Consider the following 15766-nt stretch of genomic DNA (forward strand, 5'->3'; position numbering starts at 1 on the left):
TGAACCCGGAATGATGTTATGAGTTGGGGGGAGGGCTAGAATTAATCAAGGTTTGGTTATATTTTGCCAAACGTGTGACACCCCTGGATTTACTTACGCTAACAAGCTAAGCCAGCTCAGGCAGAGCTAGCTGGATGGGCCATTAGCAGGGGACAAAGGCCACCGGTGGCCTGTCCAGGAAACCACCAGAGGTTTAGGGTTTCAACTTTGAATGGGACAGGTTGTTGGGAGGTCCTTGGAGTTGGTTAGCAATGGGGAGGAGGAAGAGGGTCAGCGCTCCACATGAGCTAGGGATGGCAGGCTGGAACAAAGAGACCCAGAGACCATCTTAAAGCTTTCACTGTTTCACCATGTGACCCATTTCTCTCTGCACACTCAACATGCCTCTCGCTCAAACCCTTCCCCTATTGGTCTTCACCCTAATCTTCGTGATTATTTTAATCCGCTCACAGACTCACTTCAGCTGGCCTGAGCTTAACTCTTTCACTGCAGTCTGCACACCTCGCGACGCACACATGGAGGCTCGCATCTTGCTCTGCTGAGGTTTTTCGGAAGGAGCAGCAGCACAATGAAGCCGACTGCTGTTTTACAAAGAAAACACTCCCCCAATGATGTGCAGAAGCCCCTTGTGTAATTTCAGTTCAAAATTTCCCAGATGTTTTGCCCGGGGGGCGGTAATGTTATTTTCAGCAACAAACCAACTATGATGGCCTTTAAGCAAACCACTCTCTCGTCGCATCCATAGTGCGGTCTGTGGCACGTCTGTGGATTTGTGGTTGAAGATGGGAGATGGAATATCCATATGTTCGCACTGACTTTTAATTGTATTTTTATTTCTTCCTTCGTATTTTATTGCATTACAATTTGAATTCTAGAAAATACAATATATAAGAAATGAAAGAAGCTATAAAAATGCTATTAAAAATCGTACACCATCTAGCATGGCGTATTGCAATTGCTGCAACAGGCAGAAAAATCATTAAGTGGTCTGCAATGACCCTCATCAATATTCAAGCAGTCTGCGGGGTAGGGATTAGAACCAATCATTTAAAGCACATTTTTTTCCTAAAAGAATCTGGGGAACCGCAGATTAAATGGGAACACAAACAGCTGCAAACATGCAGTCAACTCCAGTGTGAAGTCCCAAGTTAGAAATGGCTATCAGCATTTTTGGATTGTGTCTCCTTGCCTTAGCAGGGGAATGAGGATACTGAAATCTTACCGGTAGCCTTCAGAATCCTGTAACGAAACTCCAGAATCCCAGTCTACATCATTTGCCAGAATCTCTGTAGACACAGGACAAGAGAAGTGCATGTTATTATTGTGTATACTTTAGCCACATGAAATGCAGCATGGTGTGTGTGAAAAGACACATCTCATACCGAGAAAAGGCTATTTATATTCAGTGTTCCTCACCCCAAAGATTTGGGCCCAATTCTGCTCTTAGTGTCCCAATTCTGCACCACCCAAGCATCCTGCTCTAGGCTCTGTACAAACTTGTAAGCCTGCATACCTGGTCTGCTTTTTGGGTGGGAGAAAGTAATGGGCTCTTTGTATTCTTTAGGTCCCTTTGTATATTTCTGGCTGCCTGATCTGACTGCAAGACATGGTATACATATATAGTAATTATTCCATGGGCGATAAATGTCATTGAGAAACTGCTCCTGGCCTCTCAAATCTAATGACTGTTGCACTCCGAAGACCAGAGGCCTAACTCATTTACACACATATATGCTTGGGCTTGCAAATCCTATTAATAGTCTTGGCTCCTACTGCCCTGGGACCTTAATGTCCCTGATTATTATGGGACTTGTCCCTCCCTCCTTCTGCCAGCCAGCAGCCAAAACCTGAAGGCTCCTCTTGCCAGTGCAAAGAAAATACCAGCAGCAACTGAGGAATCCTGGGACTTACGTTCTTGAGAGAGTATGTGCTTACTATTAGCCCCAGGAAGTTGGTTCCCATTGGCGCCAGAATAAGCTTCCTTCTTGGGTCTAACAGTAGCAGAGAAGGGGACATTTTTGCTGGGATATTGCAGGGGGGAAAGGTTAAACCTATTCAGCCCCCTCTCACATGCCGCTGTTGTGACAAAAATCTTAGCCCATCCCCACAATTTTAAGACCAAAGGCAAAGGGATCTGTGGCATCAACATGGACTAGGGGCCATCAAATGGATTTGCAGGGTGTAGAGAATGGAAGAACAGGATAAGCTGGGACATGGTGGGGTGGTTGCGTCTCCTAAGGATCAAACCAAGACGTTTGGGGGAGGAAAAAGCAAGGATCAAGTGGAGAGGGAGGTGGAAATTCAGTTCTGGCGGGTCCCCCCCTTTTTGCAATACCGTATTTTTCGCTCTATAAGGCGCACTAGACCACAAGACGCACCTAGTTTTTGGAGGAGGAAAACAAGAAAAAAATATTCTGAATCTCAGAAGCCAGAACAGCAAGAGGGATCGCTGCGCAGTGAAAGCAGCAATCCCTCTTGCTGTTCTGGCTTCTGGGATAGCTGCGCAGCCTGCATTCGCTCCATAAGACGCACACACATTTCACCTTACTTTTTAGGAGGGAAAAGGTGAGTCTTATGGAGCAAAAAATACGGTACTTTCTGAGCTCTTACAGTATTTCTCCCCACTACTACCCATCCAAGTTGCAAATCCTGTTCGGTTTCTGAAAACCTCTTCACCCTGCTTCCACATACCGTTACTGGGTCCATCTCTCCCACGGCCTGGGCCATCCTTCTTGTGACGACGCAGAGTATGCAGCTCCCGCAAGGAATGGCTATTAAACTGCGTCGCGCTCAACATTTCCTGCAGCATCGACCGGTTCCTCTCCACTCTCTCTGCCAGGGACAGGGTGCTGGCATTGCTTCCGCCGCTGCAGAGACTGTCCCAGCTCTCGGTTCGCCAAAGGCGGCCGGTTCTTCCCGCCCCACAGGAGTCGTCTTTGTGGAGAAAAGGACCGCTTTCGAAATCCATACCGTGAACCAGGTGCTCTTCTCTGCCGTTTGCATCCTCAAAATATTTCTGGTTGAAGGAAAGGTCCTTTAAGGAGCTGGCCCCACAGAGGCCATTTTGCGATGCCCTTTTCGCATTTCCTGACGAGCCCCTTTTATCCATCCTGTCGCTTCCTGGAAGCCTCTGGAATGCCTCAGGTGAGCTCCAGCCCATGCTTGCAGGCTCTTCTGCCGCCTTAGACCCCTTCAGAGGTTCAAAGTCGTCAACAAGCAGGCTTGTACGTACCGCCCCTTGAGATCCCTCCTGCTTGAGACGTGGGTAGTCAGTGCTGTCCAGCAGCACATCTGTCAGGTAGGTGCGGATCTGGGCCCGAGGTTCCACCACAGCATCCTGAGGAGCAGGCTCCGTCAGCGGCTTCCCTTTCCGGGCCTTGGCCTTTTTGGGAGAAGCCCGCTCCTGGGGTGCTGCCTCCGCCTGCCTGTGGGCGGCACTCCTCTTCTCTTTCAGAGCTTTAACTTTGGACTCCAGAACAGAGGTGCCCTTGCTTGTATCCCGCAGCAGCCCCAGTGGAACCCAAGATGGCCCGTTGAGACAATGCTCCCCTGTATCATCCATGTTCTCGGGGGGCTGTTTCGCTCCAGGAATATTTCTGACACATTGCTTCAAGGTGTTCAGCGTCCTTCTCTTTTCAGTAGCGAAATTCCCTTCCATGCTCCCACTTCCAGGTGGTGAGGTACCTTTTTGGTGGGGGAAATAATAACAGACGTTTCAATACGATTGCTGGGCAAGAGAACATTGTCTGAAGGGCCTTACCAGGGGGCAGGGTTGGCTAAAAGAGGACAGGGCCCCTGCACCTTTAACAGTTGTCTAGAATTGGGAATTATCAAAGGTGCAATACCTCTGTTCTCTTTTGCATCTGGCCAACCTAAGAGGGACCCAGACAGAGGGTTTCATACTCTGCACTCAAATATCCATAATTATTCAAGATAACAAAAATTCTGCACAAAATAAATCCTGCCTAAATTGTGCAAATTTATGTATTTCGTCAGTTTTACACTGTTTCGTCAATTTCGTCAATTTATTCTGTTCTCTCCAACCATGGGGACAGAAAAGAAGCACAGTGATAATTAAAGGCCCACTCTGTAGTCACTCCCAGGGTCATATTTACTACATACCCAAATCATAATCCAGATTTTCTGCCGAGAAAAGCAGAATCTTACAGTCTACATGCATTATGTAAATAGAGCAAACAGCAATTTAACATAATTTAGTCTTCAGTTTTATTATTTTGCCTAATATATTCTGTTTTTGCTCGGTCATATGAAAGTGCAAGGAGTTTTGCAGGGCACCAGCTCATAGCCACCTGGTCATTTATTCAGCCAGCACTAAGCAGCCATTCTTTGAAGCATATATCTATTAGCAGCTGAAAGAAACTTCCTTGTTTTGCAAATGAAAGCAGAGACCCTCAGAAAGGCCCATTCTGCATCCCATACCACATTTCATGGCTGGAATCTTAAATGCATTTACTTTGGAGCAAGTCTCATTGAATTCAATGGGCCTTAATTCCAAGTAGAACCACACTGCAGGGTTTTTACTGCATGCCTGCAGAATCACAACACACACAATCCTGATTGTTTTGCACCTATTCAGACCCACACTTGATTCCTGAGATTTCGCAAAGTGATTCGCACACAGTGTTAACTCTACCCAGAAACTTTATTTTTTTAAAAAGCAAAGATAGTCTTTGGAAGAAAAGATATTCTGACCAATAGCAAAAATTTGGTTCCCCCCCCTTAATTTTGGCAAAATCATGGTATAGAGAAGGCCCTACTATATCATAACTAGTATCTGTCACAGTGAGCTTAGTACAACTGTTGGCTTTCCAGATGTAAGGAATTCACAGAATAATTTTCCATGTTCCATCACACAGAAATAACAGATAGTGCAGATCTCTCCACTAGAGAGAGATCTCTCTCTCTTTCTCTAGTCAGAACTCTCTGATTAGGAGAATGGCTCACAGCAAAATCATAACACAGTAAGAAGGAGGAAGAGTAATTTGGGGTCTTGCTGAGTTACTTTTCTTGTTCTTCAGGAGTGGTGCTTTGGGGCACAATTAACCCCCCAAAAAGCAACTCACCCCTTCGTAAAGTCTCATCAACACTGGAGTTTAATGTGGATTTGAAACATCTTGTGTCTCTTTTTTTGTCACATCTACAAAACATCCTCCTCATCCAAGCGGCAATCCACACTTTCCACCTGCTAAATTTGGATTTCCTCAATTCATGGATAATCTGGCCAGGAAATAAAACGGTACTACAAAACTTGCAGTTTTGATGCTACAGCACTGAGGGAGGGGGCAAAACAGAGCTGCAGGGTCACATACTCAGCTGCACCCCTCCCAGTTATCAACTTCCACAGCCATCTCCAACAAAGCTATCTCAACAATGTCCACAGCATGCTTTAAACATCTGAAATATACTCTGGGTTGGAAAAAGGTTTGCAAAGGAGGGGGCCATGGAATTAAGAGCTTATTTTCCCGCTTGCTGCTCTACTGGGTTGTTGCAGCGGCGACAAGCAGGCAAGCATGAAAAAGGAGCACTGTGCCCATGGCAACGGGCACGTTCATGCCGCTCTTTTCAAAGGCATGGAAAAGAACGGTTTCCTTATTACTTCTGCACCGTCCCCCTGCCTATTATGCACAATTTGGATTTAGAACAGGGCAACACAGTTTAACGGAGAATGTGTCAGAAGCCAATGCAAGCTGCGTGTAGCTACAGTCAATCGCTATCCTCATTTTCAAAGCAGAGAACCCATGGCCATGTTCACGCATCGCTACAAACCATGGTTTCTGCACCGCACAAACAAATGACGTGATTGGCTGGGGGGCATTCTGAAACACTTAATAGCTGCCCCCGGACTGGCTCAGGGACACTAATCACAGGAAACCGGGAGGGAGTTCTTCCAAGAAACCACCCCTGCAATGAAAAAAGCAAGAAGATGGTGCTACACACCATGGATGCTCCACATTTGCCATCCCGTCCTCCTGCCACACCAATGTGGCACACCGCACCCTTTAAGGGCCACTGCTGTAGAAAGAGCAACGAGACAGCTCTTGGTTTCAAACCAACTTCATTTGAGGTTCAGGACCCGTCAACTTGCCTTGCCGAACCACCATCTCACTCGCACACAACCCACACACAGCACTTTCTCCATCTGAGCCCCAGCCTCATTTCTAACTGCCATGGTAGGAAGCTTCTACTTGCGCATGCATTCAAGTCTAGGGAGCGCAAAGCCCTCAAGAGCATCATTTCTAACTACAGTACAGTCATACCTCATGTTGCGTTTGCTTCAGGTTGAGTGTTTTCAGGTTGCATCGTGCGGCGACCCAGAAGTACCGGAAAGGGTTACTTCCGGGTTTCGCCGCTCGCGCATGCGCAGACACACAAAATGACATCACGCGCATGTGCTGAAGCAGCGAATCGCGACACATGCAGACGCGGGTTGCGTTCTGCTCATGTTGTGAACGGGCCTCCGTTTGCAACCAGAGGTACCACTGTACCATGATAGGAAACCTCTACTCACGCATGCATTGAAGTCAGCAAGCAAGCCTAGGGAGCGCATGGCCCGCAAGAGCATCATTTGTAACTCCCATGGTAGGAAGCTTCTACTTGCGCATGCATTCAAGTCCAGGGAGCGCAAAGCCCGCAAGAGCACCATTTGCAATTGCCACGGTAGGAAGCTTCTACTTGCGCATGCATTCAAGCCCAGGGAGCGCAAAGCCCACAAGAGCATCATTTGCAACTGCCACAGTAGGAAGCTTCTACTTGCGCATGCATTCAAGTCCAGGGAGCGCAAAGCCCACAAGAGCACCATTTGCAATTGCCACAGTAGGAAGCTTCTACTTGCGCATGCATTCAAGTCCAGGGAGCGCAAAGCCCGCAAGAGCACCCCCTGGAATTTGCAATCCAAAGAGACAAACGGAGAAGATTCGTGCTCACCAAGCCTTCTCCGGCCGGCTGCCCTTCACTTTCCTCGAGGGGGAAATGGGCACGGCTGCAGCCTGCGCAACTGAGTCCGGGAATCGCAGCTCTGCGCGAATCCATCCAAAACCTGAGAGAAAGAGAGAGTTTTGCACCGACTGGATCCAGCAGAAGACCTGAAAGGACGGAGCAGCCGCTCAGAAAGGCAAAAGGGACTTTTCTTGAGCCCTTGGCATCCCCTGAAGAAAACCAGGAGTCTCTTCTCACTTCGCTCACCTCCTCATGAGAGAAGATGCCAATACAAATATCGTTTTGTACGCTTAGGGAGCAGGGGTGCCCAAAGATGCACGTATAAATATCCTTTTATGTACACATATAATATAAAAAAGCACACGCTTAGGAAACGAGGGCGCCCAAAAAGCGCGCAAAAAAAGCAGGGCCTCAAGATGTAGGGAGATCACTCGGCCTCTTTCCCCAGCCAGGCAAACCCCCCTGCGCCCTTGGGACCTGAGAAGCGGCATGCCGGGGAACGCGAGCCCGGCGCTCCCGCTCACGACTAGGCCGCGGCGCCAGGCCTCGCCGGTCTTGACTGGGCCGGCAGGGAGGCCGAGGCTCTGGCGAGGCGGCTGAGGGGGGCGAAGCTGGAAGGCCGCTGCTCGCTCCTGAAACCCCGGAGAAGGGAGGGAGAGAGGGATGGCGGAGGAGGAGGAGGGAGGAAGCGGGCTGGCTCTGGCTCTCTCTCGGCGGCCGCTGGCTGCCCTTCAGGAATGCGCCCTTCTCTCTCTCAGGGAGATGATGGCGGGAGTTGGAAAAGACCTCGGAGGTTGGGGACGACCAGGCAGGAGGAAGGCCGCTCTCCGGAGGAAGCTGAAAAAGAATTATTATTATTATTATTATTATTATTATTATTATTATTATTATTATTATTAGTCCGCTCTGAAGAGAAGGGGGGAGGCTGAAAATAATAATAATAATAATAATAATAATAATAATAATAATAATAATAATAATAATAATAATAATAATAATAATAATAATTCGAAGTCCGCTCTGAAGAGAAGGGGGGAGGCTGAAAATAATAATAATAATAATAATAATAATAATAATAATAATAATAATAATAATAATAATTCGAAGTCCGCTCTGAAGAGAAGGGGGGAGGCTGAAAAAGAATCATCATCATCATCATCATTATTATTATTATTCGAAGTCCGCTCTGAAGAGAAGGGGGGAGGCTGAAAAAGAATTATTATTATTATTATTATTATTATTATTATTATTATTATTATTCAAAGTCCGCTCTGAAGAGAAGGGGGGAGGCTGAAAAAGAATTATTATTATTATTCGAAGTCCGCTCTGAAGAGAAGGGGGGAGGCTGAAAAAGAAGTATTATTATTATTATTATTATTATTATTATTATTATTATTATTATTATGCGAAGTCTGCTCTGAGGAGAAGGGGGGAGGCTGAAAAAGTATTATTATTATTATTATTATGCGAAGTCCGCTCTGAGGAGAAGGGGGGAGGCTGAATAATAATAATAATAATGTGAAGTGAAGTCCACACTCTGGAGAAGGGGGGGAGACTGAAAAAGTATTATTATTATTATTATTATTATTATTATTATTATTATTATTATTATTATGCGAAGTCCGCTCTGAAGAGAAGGGGGGAGGCTGAAAAAGAATTATTATTATTATGCGAAGTCCGCTCTGAGGAGAAGGGGGGGAGGCTGAATAATAATAATAATAATAATAATAATAATAATAATATGAAGTCCGCTCTCTGGAGAAGGGGGGAGGCTGAAAAAGTATTATTATTATTATTATTATGCGAAGTCCGCTCTGAAGAGAAGGGGGGAGGCTGAAAAAGAATTATTATTATTACTATTACTAATATTACTACTATTATGATGCAAAGGCCGCTCTCTAGAGGAGGAGGAAAGGGGGGGGGAGGCTGAAAAAGAATTATTATTAGTATTACTAATTATTATTGCTGTGACTATTCTGCCCTTTATCTAAAGCTCCCCAGGGAAAGAACTGCCCCGAGACCTCCAGTTATAGGGCGGTATATAAATTCAAAAAATAATAATGATGGAATGCTTCTGTCTCAAACAATAGTGGTCCTAAAAAGATGGGCGCGAGGGCATTCTCAGGATACTGCCAAAGAGGACAGCTGGCTATTTAGCATTGCACATAAATCGGTTCTGCCCCCCGCCCAACATAAAGGCTTCCCCCCAAAACAAAATCCTGTCTACACCCATGGTAAAGAAGAATGTTTTCCCGTTGCACCTATAGATATGTAATGGTAGTACCAGGTGAGTCTCTCCATATTTATACACTCCGAGTTTTGCTTTGAGCCAAAGTTCAGGGCTCTGCAAGGATGCGGCCTGCAGCTTTTGCATTTGTTCGTAGGACTGAGCTTCTTAAAAAAGCGACATTATTCCAAAACCTACAGAGGCACAGCTCTCCTGTTCTCTCTCTGGATATTATTATTATTATTATTTATTACATTTGTATACCACACTTCAGGGATGTGGGTGGCGCTGTGGGTTAAACCACAGAGCCTAGGACTTGCCGATCAGAAGGTCGGCAGTTCGAATCCCTGCGACGGGGTGAGCTCCCATTGCTCGGTCCCTGCTCCTGCCAACCTAGCAGTTCGAAAGCACATCAAAGTGCAAGTAGATAAATAGACACCGCTCTGGCGGGAAGGTAAATGGCGTTTCTGTGCGCTGCTCTGGTTCGCCAAAAGTGGCTTAGTCATGCTGGCCACATGACCCGGAAGCTGCATGCCGGCTCCCTCGGCCAATAAAGCGAGATGAGCGCCGCAACCCCAGAGTCGGTCACGACTGGACCTAATGGTCAGGGGTCACTTTACCTTTACTTACCACCCTTCATCCAAAGCTCTCAGGGCAGTTTTTTTTTTTGGGGGGGGAATACAAGATAAAAGCAAAAGAATCCAAAGACGCTCTTCTTTTGGACGTTTTCATAAGATGTGTAAGAGCTTTGAAAATGCTTTAAAACGGATAAGCTCGAAAGCAATTTGAGACGCTTAAGATAAAATGTTAAAATTATTTATTATTTACAGAAGAAGATGCTACCTTTCCATTCAAAGAGATGCTCAAGCTAGTGTACGATCTACCGTAAATCCTGCTAAACAATAAAAAAAATTAAAAGGCGGCAGCAGCAGCAGCAAAGAAAAGAGGCAGCAGATAAAAGAACAAGGCAAGGGAATGAAAAAGAACAGATGGGCAGGTTAAGCGCCTGCCTGTAATGTTTTTGCACAGCAGCAACAGGCTGTCAGAGAAGGGGCAAAAGAGGCCTCCCAGTCTCTTGGCAGGGAGTTCCACAGTCCAATCTTCTCAAGTAATGGTGAGTACTGGCCCCATTGGCAAAGCTGGAGGAGCCAGGAGAGAAATAGACTAAGCAAGAAAACAGTGGAGGGGGGGTGTCCATGGGATTTGGGGGGGGGGGCAGAAAAAGCAGGGAGCCCAGCATGTATGTGGAGCCAGAGCCTCGGCCCAGTATACCTGAAGGAGCATCTCCACCCCCATCATTCTGCCCAGACGCTGAGGTCCAGCGCCGAGGGCCTTCTGGCGGTTCCCTCATTGTGAGAAGCAAAGCTGCAGGAAACCAGGCAGAGGGCCTTCTCGGTAGTGGCACCCACCCTGTGGAACGCCCTCCCACCAGATGTCAAAGAGATAAACAACTACCTAACATTTAGAAGACATCTGAAGACAAACTTCAGGGAAGTTTTTAATGTGTGACACTTTAATGTATTTTTAATCTTTGCTGGAAGCCGCCCAGAGTGGCTGGGGAAACCCAGCCAGATGGGAGCGGGGTACAAATAATAAATTATTATTATTATAAATGACAGGGAGAGCCAATTGTAATTTTAGTTTTCTCCCCATTTTCCTGAGTTCTACGGCACATCACTGAGCCCGAGAAGGAGGAAGCTGATTGGCGGGGCGGGGCACCAATTGCCCTAATGGAACAGCCTCCGCTGGCAGAAAGAGGTGGGTCAATGGCAGCCTGGAGGCAACTGGAAGGTCAGGAGAAGAGTTAAGAGTATGAAGAGGAATGGGCAGAGCCTGTCATGTGGCAGGTTGAACTTGGCAGAACCAGAGGCTGCAAAGTCCAGAGTCGACCGGCCCCTTTGGAGACCAGTATTGGCTACAAAGGGTAGAACAGTGCTCCTGACGTGCCTTGCAACCCTGCAAAGTTCACAGCTCTCTTCCAAAATTGCTTCCCCCTCTCAGCTGCTGTCTGCAAGCAAGGAACTAAAGCACTGCTAAGGCTACAATTGGATGTGATTAGTCCGTGGAAGGAAGGGCCTTTATTTAAAGCACTTGCTGGAGAAAGAGAAAGATGAAAGGATAATCTTCCCTGCATCTACGTTCTGGTACGTCCTGAACCTAGTGAGGCTGAAGGCATAAAATCCACGTTAAAATTTGCTAGTTTTCCGGACCAATAACTCAGACTTTGAATCCAAAGACTGCTATTTGGGGTCAGGAGTCTTTTCTTTATTTCTTCCAGGGAATTCATATTGATCTCTTGTTTAAATACTTCCCTAGTTACTTCCTAAACAGCCCATTTTCCCTTGTGCACAAGAAGAGCAAGGCAGACAAAGCAGCATTCTGTGTTCTCTCCTGTCCAGAGATCTGACCACCCTTTATGTGCTACTGCAGAACTACAAAATGTAATAAGTAATGCTGGAGGTTTTTCTAGTTCAACTGTGATAATAAGAAATGTACCTTAAGCTATAGGTGCAGCTGTAGCCTGGGAGCCTTATGGATGCACCCAGAATACGCAGTGGCCTCGTGTTGCTACCAAGGCTGCAAACAATAAGTTCACATAGCTTTGTGTGTGACTGAAGCTCTTTGTGTGGGTTATCTTGTAATCCTCCAGACCCCCCTGTTTGGTAAGACACATAGCAAGCATATATGGGGGCTGGGTGAGGCTGAGAAATGTTTAGTAGGAAGGGACCCCTTCATCCAACCACCTGCTCTATGCCGAATGCATCTCCTGTACCCCAGATGGCCATCCATCGTCTGCTTAAATGCAAAGAAGAGTCTACCATCTCCCAGTCAGTCCAATGCTGAACATCTTTTACCATTTGGAAGGCTCTCCTAACACTTAGCTGGAACCCGCTTGCCTTCAATACGGTTCTAGTCCTGATTTCTAGAGTGACAGGGAAAACAAGTCTGCTCCGTCTTCTGTGTGATAGCCCTGCAGATTGTCTCCCCTTAATCTTCTCCAGTCCTACCTCTCCTATTTCCACCATTCATAGAACATTGGTTTCCAAACACCTTATCATTCTGGTTGCCCTCTTCTGGACATCCTTGACTTAGTCAGTGTCCTTTCTAAAATGTGGCACTCGGGACTTTAGATGTGGCCCAGCCACCGCAGAACATAGCGTAACTATTTCTTCGCCTGATCTTGGAATTACACTTGTGTTAACGAAACCTAAGACTGCCCCTCTATCATCATCATCACTGCTGGTTCACAGGCTGATCCATGAAGACACCTAAATACTTTTCACGTGTACTGTTTCCAAGCCAGGTTTCTTTCCCCAATTCCACCTCGCCTATTTTTTGTTACATTTATCACTGCTGAATTTCATCTTGTTGGTTTCGGCTCAATATTTCAGGTTCTTGAGATGGTTTGGAATCTTACTTCTGTTCTTGATGCGATTCTTCCCAGCATTGTGTCAACTGAAAAGTTGATAAGCAGCCCCCTGACAAATCCCAAAATAGTGCCTTCCATAGATTTTATGGACTACAATTCCCATCATCCTCAGCTATATGATGGAAGCTGTGTTTCACAAAATGGGGGGGGGGGCAGAATTATATTGGCTAACCAATATTTTCTCTTCTCACAACAGGCTAGCTGGTTTGAAATGACTCACACTATTTTAATGGAAGTGCAGAACCATTAAGTAGGTGGGATCAGCCTCTTCGTAGATTTTTGGCTCATAGAACCACTTAAATCAGATAGAGTTTATTTCATCACTGATCCTATACTTTGCTTAAGGAAGAAGTTTCCATCTCTAATTCCTATAACTATGTAAGCTGCCCCTTTGGTTCCTTTTGCCTCCTCGGAACCATCCTTTCCAGGTAACCAAAGATGAGCCCTGTCAAGACTTTCACACTCTCAGAACATCTTTCTTGTAAGAACTCTGCACATGTTCTGAAACCTAAGACTACAGTCTTGGCCTGTCAAGGTTCCCCCACTCTCCTAGCAAATCCTCCTCAAAAAGGACCGGTCTAGAAAGGCTCTCCCCACACCTTGCTAAATTCACCCAAGCTTCCTATCTCCCTGAATGGTGATTGTTTATCTAGCACCTTCCATTTGCATGGTGGTTTACTGAGTACAATAAGACAGTTACCTGCCTGAAGGAGCTTACAGTCTAAACTCCAGCACAGGAGAAATAGAGGCAAAGGAGGGTAAAGAATACATGGTTGTTGCAGGTGCTTAGGTTTATTTACGAGCCAGGCTAAATGAGCAAGATTCAAACCCAATGCCCTCCAGATTCATAGCTCAGCTTCTTAGCCACTGTATTACACCATTTCTCAAACCAATTTAAACTGGCTTCCGATGTCGTGACCACTGTTATTGTCCTACAACAGCCATCCTCCTTCACCATTGGCTGTGCTGGCCAGGGCTGATGGGATTTGTAATAATAAAATAATTATTATTAGTGCCACAGGGCAACAGCACCACATTTACTGCTCCCTCGTTAGCATATAAAAGCAGCAGACAACCACCCGTATATCAGCAAATTACTTGCAAGTGCGGTTTTTCTTAAAGTGATCCTGCTGTCTTCATTCTGATTCTGGTTGGAACACTCTTACTTTGGGGGTGTCAAATGGGGCAGAAGACGCGCCACAGCCATCTAAGTTTCTTAGAGCACATTCTCTTTTTCTAACTCCCAATACAGCTGCCGAAGAATAACACTGAAGATGGCCAAGACGTCATCTGGTGAGAAGGATGCATACATTGGATGCTGACGGAGGGGTTTTGTTTCACAGTGCAAACATGTTTTAAGCATAAGATAACCAAAGATACAGCAGGCCATCAAAGGAAGCTTTTTTAAAAAAAATTATTACCCTATGATGAAAAACCAGGCAGCTTTATTACACCAGTGTGTGGTGATGTAGAAGAGATTTTGAATTGCAGTACTGCACAGAAAATGCCAATCCAAGGTTTTTGTGCACCTCTAAATTTTGAGCTTGTTATTCTTTGGGATCAATAGAACAATAGCTGCCTGTAAGCATTAAAACACTGCTCACACAAATGCCCCAAGTTACACTTACACACACACACACACACTCACACACACACACTCACTTACTTTCCTTGCTTTCCCAAATGCATAGTTTTGTCTTTAGCTTTGTTTCGGATCAGCAAACCGACGTGGATGTTTTAAAGAAGCAATTCTTACCTGAATATTGATCATGCAGCCATTCCAGTTAAACCCAGCAGCCAGTAAGGAAAGGGGAATGGGAAGAGAAGGGCCGAGAGACTTTCCCTAAATGAAAAGGAATCCTTCGCTCTTCATTCTTGCTGTGTCCATAGCTGCAGGGCATCTGTCCCAAGTCGCTGGTTTAAGCTGCAGCTTTTGATATTCATGATTGGTTTCATAATCCCGATCAAAAAAGGGAAATCGCTAGGATTATGAAATTGTTTTAATCCACCCCTGCCCCATCCATGGCTGTTGACTTCAGCATCACCTTTGTTGTCGTCTTTAAGTGCTCGCCTAAACAGAAACTCCTTTATAGAAGTCCTGGTAAAGCGTACTAGAAACGCAAGGCCTGTTTTTTCCCCTTTCCTTTCCTCCCCCCCCTTTCCCCCCCTTTTCTTTCTTTCTTTCTTTCTTTTTTTTTTTTTTTGGCTAACCGCTGTAGCAGCAGAATGGAATGTTTCAATTTCCGGTATACTCTGCCCATTTTGCAAATCTCATCAGGCTAAAGAAAACCAAGGGCTGATTTGTCACTGGAGTTAGCACAGAGACTATTTTTGACAGAGGACATGTGCGACCGGCTAATGGGGAAGATTACAACCATGTTCACAGGAGTTGTCGCTGTGTAATTTAAAGCTGGCATGGATAAGATGGTTAGTTAGATGTCCTAATTTTTGCTGCTGCTGCTGTTGTTTGAATAAAGCAAGCATTTGGTCTTGCAGTACATGCACTGTGACTTTATGCAGCGCTGAAACGTACTCAAGGGAAAAGGGCAATTGTCTCCATGGGCACATCCACACATCCACGCCTGCTGCTGAATGTTATTATCCTTCTCACTCCCCTTTTATCAGAATAAGGGGCAGCGGCACACCACCCACAACTTTCAGAATGTTATGATTTGGCATCCACAGTGTTTCATCACACCAGCGGGCCATTCATATGACCGAGTATGCCTATTTTACTTATGCCTATAACCACACTTTCTCCATGCCTCCTACTTACAGCTTGTTGTTTTATTTTTATTTTTAGAATTTATATACTGCCCTATACCCAGAGGTCTCAGAGTGGTTCACAGAATAAAATTGAAACACAAAACCACAAAATACATAATCAAAATAAAAACAATAACCACCCCACCCAAAAAACCCACATTTTAAAAGGGCATAGGATCCTCACAACATTTAAAGTAACAAACCTGGACAAGAGCCACTCATTGGAAAGACCATGATTTCAGAAATGTCTGTAGCAATATTTACTGGCAACCAAATTGGCCGGGTGCCTTTCTGATACAAAGACAAAAATAGATTTGAAAGAAGAGTGGGAGGGGAGAAATTAGCTTTGGTTGTTGAGCAGATGTAATACTAGTGCTTCATGTTCT

The 15766-nt window shown here is 45.6% G+C and overlaps 1 protein-coding gene and 1 long non-coding RNA gene across 7 annotated transcripts in view; one reads left to right on the top strand and one right to left on the bottom strand.

Moving 5' to 3' along the window:
• The window catches only part of KIAA1614, a 38165-nt gene extending 23373 nt beyond the window's left edge, over positions 1-14792 (bottom strand). Inside the window, exons 1-4 of one of the 3 annotated variants that reach the window (XM_081194292.1) lie at positions 14371-14792; positions 2692-3684; positions 1514-1597; positions 1223-1286 (exon numbers count right to left, since the gene is read on the bottom strand). In XM_081194292.1, the coding sequence (XP_081050418.1) occupies positions 1223-1286; positions 1514-1597; positions 2692-3658 (1115 nt within the window). In that variant the 5' untranslated portion in view covers positions 3659-3684; positions 14371-14792. Of the gene's footprint in view, positions 1-1222; positions 1287-1513; positions 1598-2691; positions 3685-5084; positions 5481-14370 lie in introns of those variants that run through there. The other 2 variants (XM_081194290.1, XM_081194291.1) reach the window with 2 other exon arrangements.
• Positions 7250-15114, top strand: LOC308587136. Of its 4 annotated transcripts, none has more exons than XR_014008203.1 (4): positions 7250-7750; positions 10018-11328; positions 12811-13907; positions 14893-15114. It is a non-coding gene; the product is annotated as an uncharacterized lncRNA (long non-coding RNA). The 4 variants fall into 4 exon arrangements; XR_014008204.1 differs by lacking the exon at positions 14893-15114 and having other exon boundaries at positions 7251-7750; positions 12811-13372; positions 13867-14016; XR_014008205.1 differs by lacking the exon at positions 14893-15114 and having other exon boundaries at positions 7252-7750; positions 12811-14016.
• The last annotated feature ends 652 nt before the right edge of the window (positions 15115-15766 follow it).

The sequence above is a fragment of the Podarcis bocagei genome (assembly GCF_964188305.1).
Source record: "Podarcis bocagei genome assembly, chromosome: 5".
Taxonomy (NCBI): Eukaryota; Metazoa; Chordata; class Lepidosauria; order Squamata; family Lacertidae; genus Podarcis; species Podarcis bocagei.